This window comes from Podarcis gaigeae, assembly GCF_964106915.1.
Source record: "Podarcis gaigeae genome assembly, chromosome: 7".
Classification (NCBI taxonomy): domain Eukaryota; kingdom Metazoa; phylum Chordata; class Lepidosauria; order Squamata; family Lacertidae; genus Podarcis; species Podarcis gaigeae.
The window spans coordinates 45509259-45522001 of NC_139683.1; the positions used below are offsets into that span (position 1 = coordinate 45509259).

The 12743-nt window shown below is 39.4% G+C and overlaps 1 protein-coding gene across 2 annotated transcripts in view; it reads left to right on the forward strand.

Annotated features, from left to right (window-relative positions):
- NPC1 (NPC intracellular cholesterol transporter 1) overlaps window positions 1-12743 on the forward strand; it is a 42148-nt gene that overhangs the window by 22371 nt on the left and 7034 nt on the right. For both annotated transcript variants that reach the window (XM_083748733.1, XM_083748734.1), the window contains exons 12-24: window positions 475-664; window positions 1249-1431; window positions 3670-3784; window positions 5058-5185; window positions 5273-5413; window positions 6178-6267; window positions 6410-6600; window positions 7182-7297; window positions 8326-8455; window positions 9400-9597; window positions 10941-11172; window positions 11734-11847; window positions 12488-12650. In XM_083748733.1, coding sequence (XP_083604859.1) covers window positions 475-664; window positions 1249-1431; window positions 3670-3784; window positions 5058-5185; window positions 5273-5413; window positions 6178-6267; window positions 6410-6600; window positions 7182-7297; window positions 8326-8455; window positions 9400-9597; window positions 10941-11172; window positions 11734-11847; window positions 12488-12650 — 1991 coding nt within the window. The remainder of the gene's footprint in view (window positions 1-474; window positions 665-1248; window positions 1432-3669; window positions 3785-5057; window positions 5186-5272; window positions 5414-6177; window positions 6268-6409; window positions 6601-7181; window positions 7298-8325; window positions 8456-9399; window positions 9598-10940; window positions 11173-11733; window positions 11848-12487; window positions 12651-12743) is intronic.

A 12743-nucleotide genomic window follows, 5' to 3' on the forward strand; every position in this document is an offset into this window, starting at 1 on the left:
TATCTGACATAACTTTTAGTTAGTGTAACCTTGGAGCGGCACAAACAGTTTCCCTATGCAAGCATAAGATGCTGAAGACGGCATCAGAAGTTTGTTCATATCCTTCTTTTCATGATACAGATCCTTCCAAGGTGGCTTATAAGTAACATTAAACTACATCTTAAACCCACAATAATATAAAAAGTCGAGGGTGTCCCCATAGAACACCCTTTGGAGGCGGTAACAGAACATCCAGCTGAAGCAGGCTGTGAGGCAGCTTTTACTTTTGTCCTTCACATTTCACATTTTCTTAAAAGTATGAATTGAGCCCAAGGATAACCTAGGACATCTGGGAAGCATGTAATCATCAAGATAAAGTAGAATGTTGGGTCTAGTCCAAAAGTACAACTAACATTAAAAAAAAATGGAGTCCTATGTGAATAATGTGAGAAATTTTCTGACATTCTAAGAACCCATTGATTTGTTGTCTTTCAGGTTCATCTCTTTTGTGAAAAACTATAACAACTCAAATTTAACAATTTCTTTCTCTGCTGAGCGTAGCATTGAAGATGAAATAGACCGGGAAAGCTACGGTGATGTTGGTACTGTTATAATTAGCTACGCAGTAATGTTTGTGTATATCTCTATAGCTCTGGGACACATCAAGAGTGCTGCTAGATTCTTGGTATGTATCTTTAATGGTTTAAAAGCAAGTCTACAACAAATAAAAGTGGGCTGAAACATTTATTATATACTTGACTACTATTATGCTCATCTGTGTGTGTTTTTACTCTTATAAGGGGAATTCCATTAGCTTCAAACAATGGTTTTTTAAAAATGCTTTGTCATGTAATATAATATGAAAAATTTAACAGAAATAGGCTGCTCAGTGCAACTGTTTTGTGTTGACTGAGTTGGTTGCAGGTTCCTTCTCTTTTTCAAAGTACCAAAAGGAAATATTTTATTCAACCTCAGAATCATTCTCTCACTAATCCAGCAAAGGACATTTCTTTATACAGTATATCACTGGCTGGATTAGGTACTGTGGGTACACTGAAGTTTTAATGATATTTTGATGCTAGTTTTCAGCACTGGGTGATTTCTAATAGGATACACATTCCTATTCTGGCTCTTTTTATGCAAGACTAGACCTAGATTTTGATGTGATATATTTTTGTTAAGCTACAATTGTACTTGAAAAACATTTATAATTGGTACCAATCAGGTATTTTAAATATAATTGTTGTGATTTGTGTTTTCTTTTGCTAGGTGGATTCAAAAATTTCCTTGGGCGTTGCAGGCATTCTGATTGTACTGAGTTCAGTTGCATGTTCTCTGGGCATCTTCAGCTATTTTGGAGTTCCCTTAACATTGATTGTTATTGAAGTCATTCCATTTTTAGTGTTGGCTGTTGGAGTGGACAACATTTTCATTATTGTCCAGACATTTCAGGTATTTTTGTGATTCCTCACTACCCTAGTGTGTAATGAATAAGCTCCTAATATAAGTTGAATATGAATATACAAGTGGGGTCAGTGGCCCATTTAGGTCAGTAGTGTACTTCTAAATTGTGATCAGATAGGAAGCTACTTTAAACTGAATGAGACCACTGGTCCCCTTAGCTCAGTTTTGTGCATACTGACTGCCACTAGCTCTCTAGGTGTACCAACATAAGTCTTTCTTAGTCCTACTTGGAAATACCAGGAATCTAGCATGGGATCATCCCATCCAGAGAATGTGGTCTACCACTGAGCCATGGCCCCTTGATCCAAGAGGTGTTGATATCATTTGGTTCTCTTGTATTACATGTAGTGTTGCTTTTTGAAATCCTGTTCAAGTGATTTTGTGAGATGTTGAGTATTAATGAGTTCAACACAAAAAAATGAAAGAGCTCCCATATTACAATTGGTTTACTGGGAATCTTACTTGAAAAAGTAAAAAGACTTGGCATATAATATGCTAGAGAACAAGTGTCCTTACTGGGAAATTGGTTGGGAATAAACGAAAATACTTGGACCACTTGAGAAACGATAGTGCAATATATTGCCTTTCCTTAGGTGCTGGAGAACAGTACAGCTGTTTGAGGATATCTACCTTCTGTTACGATTTTGCAAATAAACCATTGCGCTACTAGCCCAGACAATATATATATAGCACCTTGACACAACCCACTCTCCTTTAATTTCCCTGCTAGCTTGCTTAATGTCATGGTTTTCCAGATGGGCGGCTCTTTACAAGCTTGTCCTAGCATCTTTGTACTAAACTGCTGTTATATCTCATGCTTTTATGCAAATATGTAGTGCTGCTGCATTTGGAACACTGTGTACAGATTTAGTACCCTAGATCTAGAAAAGGACAACCCAAATGATCAAAGTGTTGGAGTGTCTTCCATTCAAAGAGAGGCTGAAATCTGTTTAGTTTAGGGTGGAAGATGACTCTGGAAGGGAATGTGACAGACTATAAAATCATACACATGCAAAGAAGTTTTTCTTTCTCTCACATAAAGCTGTAACTCTGTAGTTATTGAATGGTGATATGTTCTAGATAGACAATAGAAAGTACTGTATCACATAATATAACTTGCGGAATTCACTGCCACAGTATATAACTGCTGCTGGTGTGGCTAGCTTTTTAAAAGGGGATTAGACAAATTTATGGAGGATAACCATATTGATGCTTATATGGCAACTTTGTGTTAAGGAATAGTTTGACACTGAATACTACTTGCTAGGGAGCAACAGCAAGAGATGGCATCGCCTTCTTAACCTGCTTGTGGATTTTTTGGAGGGAAATGGTAGGCCACATGCAGGATAATGGACTAGGAGGATCTTTTGGTCTGATCCAAAATAAGCTCATGCTTTATTAATATTAATGTCTGAAATTCATAGATTAGTAGAGGTTTTCTTCCAGCTGGGGCATGAACTGTCAAACCTCTGTAGGATGGGTATTTTTGTGGGTAGTTGTTGGGTGTTGGTCATCTTTTCTTTCCCGCCCTTTGCAGGCTTTTCTGTAATGGGAGGGGAAATTGTCCTGGCATGCCCTTGGAACTCTCTCCCTGTTTGCTGTTTCCATTGTCAAAGCCCTGATGAAGAACCACCAGCAGCAGTAGACGTTTCCTCTGCTCCTGTGAGGAGGCCTCCATGCTTGGACCTCCCTTTTGGAGATGGATTTCTCTCTCTTTGTGGACAGGGACATTCACACAATCCTTTTAAAAACATGTTTTATTGATTTTTCAGAAAGAGAGAGAATACACCAACAATACCATTCAGTTTATCTCTTACCATTGCTCCTCCAAACCCTTACAGAACTTGAATATATCCCAAAGATTCACACAATCCTACTGCCCGTGTGTTGCCTTCAGAGGGATAAGTGTAAGAGGGCCTTACACTTGAAATTCTGGTTGTACTATACAAAAAAATAAAGAGATAGGTTTTGTTTTCTTCTAGTGGACATGGAACAAAGAATGATTAGAAATGGGAAAAGGAGAACCAGAAAATTCATATATGTTCATTTTCTATAGTGACTGTGTGAAATGATCGCTGTTCTGTGATAAGAATTGAGTGGGGAAGACTGATGTACATTCTAGGAAACAGCTGCGTATTTATATTTCCTTGAATACAAATGTTTGGATCATAGATCCAAGGAGAAGTTTCTCTAGATCTGATTTCTAACAAATGAATACTATTTCAGAGAGATGAACGCCTTCAAGGTGAAACTCTAGATAAGCAGATAGGCCGAATCCTTGGAGATGTGGCTCCTAGTATGTTCCTGTCATCATTTTCAGAGACAGTGGCCTTTTTATTGGGTAAGGATTTTTAGTTTGTAAATTTTTTTTGTTTCACTATACCATATTTTTCCATGTCTAGGATGATGTTTTTGTATTATAAATAAATTTTTACAATTGTGGGTCATCTTATACACGGATAGTGCAGAGGGGGGATGGGCAATTGGTGGCAGCCGTGTGCAGGAGATTGGCAGCAGCGATTGTGCTGGCGATTGGCTGCTGCTGTGGCAGTTGGGTGGGCGATTGGTGGCTTTGTTGAGGCGGGCGATTGGCAGTGGCGTTGAGGCGGGTAAGCGATTGTCGTCAATCCCCTCCTCCAAAAAAGCTCAGCAGCTCTGGGCAAGCTCCCCCCATTTCCTTAATTTGGAGTTTGAAAAAATAGGAGTCGTCTTATACATGGGGGCGTGTTATACACGGAAAAATACAGTATGTTGTACAGTGGTACCTCGCAAGACGAAAAACACGCAAGACGAAAGGGTTTTTTGTTTTTTGAGTTGCTTCGCAAGACGATTTTCTCTATGGACTTGCTTCGCTAGACGAAAACGTCTTGCGAGTTTGCTTCCTTTTTCTTAAAGCCGTTAATGCCCAGGGAATCCGCGCTCTGCAAGATGAAAGAATTGCAATACGAAGCAACTCGCGGAACAAATTAATTTCGTCTTGCGAGGCACCACTGTACTCTGTTCATCCTCATCACTTGCAGGGTTCATATAAATGCATAACTCTGCTTAACTGGAACATGTATGGTCTATTAAGCCATTATTTCTAATGGCTCTATTCCACGTTGTGCAGTGGAACTTCTGTCACAGAGGTGAGTGACAGAGGGAGTGCTGGTGGAAATGATCACACACAAGATTTGTATCAGGTATTCTGAAAGTTACTAAAGCAAAAAAAGCAAAACCATTATACAGCTTATCATCCCATTTTTTTGTTATTTTTTACATTGTGCTAAATTCTAGCTGGTAATGTTAAATTTGTCTTCTACCCAATGTATTGCTGGCAGCTAGGGAAGAAAAGGGTCATCGTATAGAACAAAATGATAAAGCAACATTTATTCTGTAGTTGCTTGTGAAATTATGGCATCTACTGAAATTATCTTACATGAGATTGTATTCACCCTTGAAAGCACCTGCTGCTATGCATGCTGCCTGTGGTATTGAGAGATGATCTTCTGTCATATTTTTGTAGAAGTCTTAATCATGCACTGTTAATTTGACATCCAGGGATTAAAATAAACTTTGGACTTCTTCATATTGAGAGAGACAGTGCAATACTTCTATTTCTGTCTTTCTTTTAGGATCTTTGTCCACTATGCCTGCTGTTCGAACTTTCTCCCTATTTGCTGCAGTCGCCGTATTTATTGACTTTCTTCTTCAAATTACTTGCTTTGTAAGCCTCTTGGGCTTGGATATTAAGCGCCAAGAGGTAAGCCTGCTACAATACATTCAATGTTTGTTTTGAGTAATTTAATTGCTACTTCAGCTTATTTCATTTTTGCATTTTGTTTTTCAGAAAAATCGATACGATATTCTGTGTTGTATCAAAGGTGGTGAAGAGATCAATAGTGTTCAGCACTCTGAAAGTGTGTTGTTTTTATTCTTCAAAAATATATATTCTCCATTTCTTCTTAAGGATTGGATGAGACCAATTGTGGTATGTGGACATTCATGTTTGAGACTGGCTAAAAGTCTTTTTTCATTTGGGGGGGTGTACTTTTATGCTAACTTTATCAATCAAAATGCAACAGTTGAGTCTTTTAACTGTTCATCGATACTTTGTGAAGATTCTTCTCCCTACTATCATTGATGTTTTTCAGGATTTCTTAAGTTATTTGGTAGTTTGAATGAAATAGTGGTAGTCTGTAAGCTCTAATTGTTGGTCCACCACATTGCCAATGCAGTATGGCATACTTTTTATTCTGGAGTTCTTGTGATTAATATATTAGATGTTAGCTACCATATTTTTCCATGTATAAGACTAGGTTTTTTTCCTAAAAAATAATGTCAAAAATTAGGGGGTGTCTTATACATGGATACATCTCCCCCCCATTTTATTAAATCTGAGCCCCCCAAAATAGGGGGTATCTTATACATGGGGGTGTCTTATAGATGGAAAAATACGGTATATTTTACAGCAATATTAAGTTGACTAGCAGCCTTCTGTCCATCATTGCTCGGGAATTCTAAGAAACAGAAAAGCCACTGCAGTGAAATTGGTGGTTAAAATCAGTTCAGTGTTGAACAGTTCAGTCCACTATCTTGATTCAAAATAGCATCCAATTATATCCAAACATAGATGAAAACCTGGACCTTGATATCAGGAACCAAATTGTTTAACAGATGCATAATTCTTTGAATGTGTAAATAAAAGTTGTTTCTGTGAATTAAATCACTTTTTGAAATATCACCTATTTTTAGATATCCGTATTTGTGGGTGTGCTGTCATTCAGCATAGCAGTTGCCAACAAGGTTGAGATTGGCCTGGACCAGAGCCTGTCAATGCCAGATGTAAGTGACTTTTGCTTCTTCTTTTTCCTTTGGGAAAAACAACTGCAAACAACATACTATTGTCTTACCATATATAGGGTAGAGAGAAGCATTATAGGTAGCTTCCTATTTTTCTCATTCCCTCTCCCCTTTTTTGTATAAGGACTCGTACATGTTGGATTACTTCAGCTCTCTCAGCAAATACCTGCATGCAGGTCCTCCAGTATACTTTGTGCTAAAAGAAGGACATGACTATACTACTTTGGATGGGCAAAATATGGTGTGTGGTGGAACAGGATGTGACAACAACTCCCTGGTTCAAGAAATATTTGATGCAGCAGAGATTAACAGTTAGTAAGTGTTTACTTTTTTCCTCATAAAGTCTGTTCAGCAAATAAACTGACCCAGACACTGTAATCATAATCTGAGACCCTTCTTCATGTGCCTCTTTGGCGAGAGGTCCAGAGAGAGATAACTTGAGAATGACCCTTTTCTGCAGTGGCTCCCTGCTTGCGGAATGCTCTCTCCAAGGAGGCTTGTCTCGCTCCTTCATTACATGTCTTTGGGCAACAGGCAAAAGCATTCTTCTTCTCCAGACTTTTGGCCAATTTCATAAGGATGAAAGCCACTTTTCTGTTAAACCCTCACAAGGATTTACAATCAAATTAAGTATATTTTATGGTATGGCATTTTGTTGTAAAGTACTCATCCTTATTTTTTTTTTTTTAAGTCATAGATTTTCCAATGGGAGTTTAAGTTACATGAGATGAACTTTGAAATTCTGAACGCTTCTACTTGTAGTCTAGGAAAACAATTGCTAATCCTCCAGACAAACTAGACTGTTGTGTGTACTTAACATTTAGTAGGAGAAATGTCCTGTTTTGAAAGTTCATTAATAATGTTTGGGTAAAGGTGGCTTGTTTTTCATATTTTAGCACAAAAATTGGCTATGCTCCTTCTTCGTGGATTGATGACTACTTTGATTGGGTCAAACCACAGTCAACTTGTTGCAGAATCTACAACACCACTGGGCAGTTCTGCAATGCTTCAGGTACTGTTTGTTGCCTTTGTACACTCCCTTATACACGTCTTGCTCAGAATTCTCCTGTTGGAATGAGTGGAATTCTTAGCATGCTTTGATGCCAGCCATGCCTACCTCCTCCAGCTTGCATATTTTACGTGGGGGCAGGATGTGGAGAATGCTTTTAAATTCCTACATTTTGACAAATACAGCTAATAGCTTGGTGTTGATAACACATATTGTACATTAAGAACTGGCCTGATTCATATCAGCATCATGGAGGCAAGTCCCCTTTCTTGCTTCCAACACTTTTCATAATGTTTACACATAGGTGAGTAATGTGTTGTGTGGTGTAGCAGCTACTGCTATACAGGGAACTGCTTCCTGTAGAGCTTGCCATGTTAAGCACTTCTGTTTTAAATTTAGGAAAGTAGACTTCTTAGCTTTGTGCCATCTTCATTTGGGTTGGATTATAGACATAGCGACATTTGAATAGAATCCAATGGCAGTTGCTGCTAAAAAATGCTTACATATGAAGATCCTGCTGGATCAGGCCATCTAGTTCAACATCCTGTTTTCATAGTAGCCAACTAGTTGCTCATGGGAAGCCTGCAAGCAGCATGCCTGGGCGAAAAAGTGCTCTTCCCTCCCATTGTTTCCAGCCACTGGGATCCAAAATCATACTCCCTTCAACTATAGAAGCAGAACTAGCCATCATAGCTAGCAGCTACTGGTAGCCTTATCATCGCATGAATTTGTCTAATCTTTTATAGTTGTCCAAGTTGGTGGCCATCACTGCTTGCCATGGGAGCAAATTCCATAGTTGAACTATGCACTGTGTGAAGAAGTACTTTCTTTAGTCTGACCCAAATCTTCCAACATTTCATACATAGTTCAGCTGGGGTGTTCCTCTAATTGAGTAACTGCTTGGGTGTCTTTTGCACAAAAATATGGGACTCTTCAGCTAAGATCTTGGTTCTTTGATGAAACTGCTTTATTGTGAAGCAGGTTTTTTTTTGTAGCTAATTAACATACATTTTCCAACAATGTTTATGCAGTTGTGGATCCATCCTGTGTGCGTTGCCGGCCACTGACTCCAGAAGGGAAGAAGAGACCTCAGGGTGAAGAGTTCATGAAATTCCTGCCCATGTTCCTCTCTGATAACCCTAATCCAAAATGTGGCAAAGGGTATGTGTCAACAGGGGAGCATTTAGAGGGGACACATTTTTCTTCAAAGTAAAACTTATTCTGACAAACACTGTAGTCATAAAGTATAAGAGACGCAGACCACCAGTGGTAAATGAGGCATTTGTGCTGCATCTGATGGGATCAGGCAGTGTGAGGTGATGAAATCAGGGCAGCTCTGGGCTGGCGACGGTTTGTCCCACAGATGTGTGCACAGCTTTGCAAAGTCTGTCTTAACCTGGAGCTTCCCTGTCCTCCCTGCCACATCCCAGAAAATGCTGTGCTGCTACTTTCCATACGTACCCCTGCTGCTGCTGTGCAATACCAATCTAAGTGTCTGGCCTTCATTCTGACAGCCCAGAACATTGCCTTCTGTTGTTTCACATATCTATCATTGCAGTCCTTGAATAAAGCATCACAAAGCTGGATCCTGCATTCATTTTGCAGTATTACATATTTGGGCACAATTGTGATGGGTGTTCGGTTGGATCCATAGATTCTCTCCTTTCACACACACCCTTCCATCAGAGAGGAGCTTTTTTGTGTGTGGATCCAACTCATAGGGTGCTGGTTTCTTTGGCTAGAAGTCAGATAGTGGTACTCCAGGGCCTACTGAGGAAGATGACAACACAGTATCGGGGGTGAAGCGAATGACTGTCTTCCACCATTTTACATTTGCTCTGTGCCTGTTCTTCCATTTGCCTTCCTTCTTGACAGATGAGAATGATGTCAGTTGAAGGACACTGGCCGCCTGCCTTGGCAGAATACTGTGTTCCCTTATCTCTCTAGATTAGCAAATTGTTACACAATTGTAGAGTACTGTGCCCAGGAGTGGCCCAACAGCATTGTAGAAGCTAGTTGTCTCTTGGATGCCTTAGCTAATTTTAACTGAAGGAACCTAATAATCATTCCATTGATATGTGTGCTAACTGTACTTTTCTTTACAGAGGACATGCAGCATATAGCTCTGCAGTTAACTTTATAAACAACTCTGAAGTTGGAGCTACCTACTTCATGACTTACCATACAGTGTTGAAAACCTCTGCAGACTTCATTGATGCAATGAAGAAAGCACGTGTGATAGCATACAACATTACTAAATCCATGAGCACTGAAGAAAAGAGCTATCACGTATTCCCCTACAGGTACATGGCTCTTTCTCCACCTCTGTTCCCCCCTCCCCCTACCAAATACTTACACATTCAAAGTGTTACAGGGTGTGTTTTTCTTTGACTTACCAATATACCAGCTTTTAACAGCAAGAAGTTCCCATGGCAGCTCATGGATATTAAAACGGGAAAACAAACGGAACTGTTATACACTATTAATTTCTGAAGACCTGGTGCAATGAAGTTCCGTCATGTCTCCAAAAAGAGACCAAAGAGGAACATAACAAACCTGTCAAGGGCCTGCACACCAGAAATCTAGACACACAGCTGTGTTTCTAGTAGAAACTAATTTGGGGCAGTGTTTGGATAGTGCCTAATCAGCCGATTTTAAAACCTTGAGGGATTTGCATGGGAAAGCGTTCTCCCCAGGAGTCCATGTTTAGGCTATAGGGGCGGGGGGAGAGAGAGAGAGCACTTTTAATAGAATGTGGAAGCCAACTCAGTGGTAATATTCTGTAATTGGTGAGATTTGTTTTTGCCAACCTACACAAATGGGGTATTTTGTACTAGTTGAGGCTTCCAGACAGTGTGTTTTAAAATCAGTACAATGTGGTGTGTGTTAAATAAGCCCAATCTTGGGTGAAAAATACACATTCTGGTGGGTTGAATGTTGTTACTGAACCATGGGGTGATGATGTTGATTGGACATAAAACTGTGAATATCAAAATGCCATTGCACAAATTTCAGAGCCATAGTTTTTAAGAACAACAGTTTGCACCCTGTAATATAACAAGGGTTACTGAATCGTCCTGAAACTTTCCTTTCCTTTGATGGAATGCTGACGGCCTGGTGGGTTTAGCTCCCCCTAGTGTTCAAAGGCAAGAATGCACATGCCTCTCATGAACTTTTACCCAGCCCTTTCAAGGACACAAGCTAGGTTACATTCCTGCCAAGTTGCTTTCACATTTTTTCTTGATATTTAGTTTGATTTTTTGGAAATAATTGGGAAATTACTTTGCATAATTTCCTTTAATGGCGAAAACACTATAAATAATTGGTTACTCTCTGAGTGAATGAATTGATTTATTACAGTCACAGACCAGAAATATAGACATATAGTGATAGAGAACATACATAGGTTAAAATTAAACTCTGTAAGCGAGAGCATGATTACTCTCTGCATCCTGGCTTTTTAGAATGTCTAGATTAATCCTATTTCCTCTGCCAAACTTTTTGAAAAATCTGAAAGTGGCATTCTCTTTTGAGAACTAGACGAAATTAATAATTTAGAATTAAGACATCAAAGTAGCCAAGCATTCAAAAGACTTATTCTGTTAATCTGTTACCAATGTGAACATTTTCTATTTTCTTTATATAGTGTGTTCTATGTTTTCTACGAACAATATCTCACTATTGTGAAAGACACCGTCTTTAACCTCAGTATTTCCCTTGGATCAATATTCTTAGTAACAATGGTGCTGCTTGGTTTTGAAGTGTGGGCTGCCATTGTTGTTACCCTTACCATTGCTATGATCCTGGTCAACATGTTTGGAGTCATGTGGCTCTGGGGCATTAGCCTGAATGCAGTTTCATTGGTTAATCTTGTCATGGTAAGTTCACCCTCATCTTTTTTTTATCTGCTTGCTCAACTTTTGGCGTCAACGGCAAATGCTACGTGCCGTTAGCCAATGTGGTGCCCTTCAGATGTTGCTGAAATAGTACTACCTTCCTCCCTGACAATTGACCAGGCTAGCTGGAGCTGATGGGAGTTGGGAGTCCAGCAACATCTGGACGGGGAAGCATGTTGGCCAAAAATCTGGTTCAGAATACTGTAAATCCACTGTAATATGTTACGTAGGCAAATTTAATATCATAGAACGGTAGAGTTGGAAGGTACACCAAGGGTCATCTAGTCCAACCTCCTGCAATGCAGGAATAACAGCCTGGATACCAACTTGTAAAACAAGGGCTCTTGGTCCACCCCACTGGAAAATGTTGCAGTGTACCCTTTAGTGTATGTTATCAGATCCTTTGGCTACTTCCCATTCCTGCTGGAAGTAAAGGTACATAAGTGTAGGAAACTTCCTTTAAAAAAAAAATCAAACCCAGAATGTTGAAATTGGAGTATTCCGTGGCAGTAAGCTGCTTAACCTATGCTGTCTTCTTTCCAGAGTTGTGGTATCTCTGTTGAATTCTGTAGCCACGTGACAAGAGCATTCACTGTTAGTACAAAAGCAACCAGAGCAGAACGCGCTGAAGAAGCACTATCCCACATGGGCAGCTCTGTAAGTATTTTGTTTTGAAAACTATTCTGTTGTGGCACTAGAAACCACTTAAGGGTATGCTCCTATCTCCAGTGTTCAAAACTCCCATTGTTCTAGGTGCATTTTGTGACAGGAATTTCATTAGCACAAGCAGCTTCTGAGATCTGGCCTAAGGTTTCAAATTAAAACTGCAGAGTGGAAGGAAAGGACCTTTTTCTGCCTCTCCATTTCCAGCTACTCTCTGAAGACTGGAGAAGAGACTCTCTTAAGAATATTAGGGGAATATCCTTAAGGATTAGTAGTGGGAAAACTAGACCATGTGAAAAATGAACATAATATTTTAGTAGCAGTTCATTCATTTTCAGTGTTGTATTCTTATTATTTAAAAAAGCACACCTAGACATTGTTGTTGCACCCATAACCTAAGCTTAAGGTGCCATTTAGCTCCTAGCTTTCATATCTGTTTCTAACACTGCCTATCTCCCTCTCAAGGAGGCCTGAAAGCTGGTACAGAGCATAGCATGTAGTGACATACTTACTGAGAGTGCAAGATAAAGTTAATTAGAATAAAAACAATGCTTTATAAATGACAGTAGCAATTTCCTGTTATGTTTCAATTAATGCATTGTATAAAACTAAACACTGCTTCACCCTTTGTCAGGTTTTCAGTGGCATTACTCTCACAAAATTTGGAGGAATAGTAGTGCTTGCCTTTTCCAAATCCCAGATTTTCCAGATCTTCTACTTCAGGATGTATCTAGCCATGGTACTACTTGGAGCAACCCATGGCCTAATATTTCTTCCCGTCCTACTTAGTTATATAGGTAAGATCTTGCTCAATATGTACAAGTTGACCTGAAATTTTAACTCTTGAGGAAGTGTGCATAGGGGTTGCAGCTTGAGCTTCTTTCTGTATT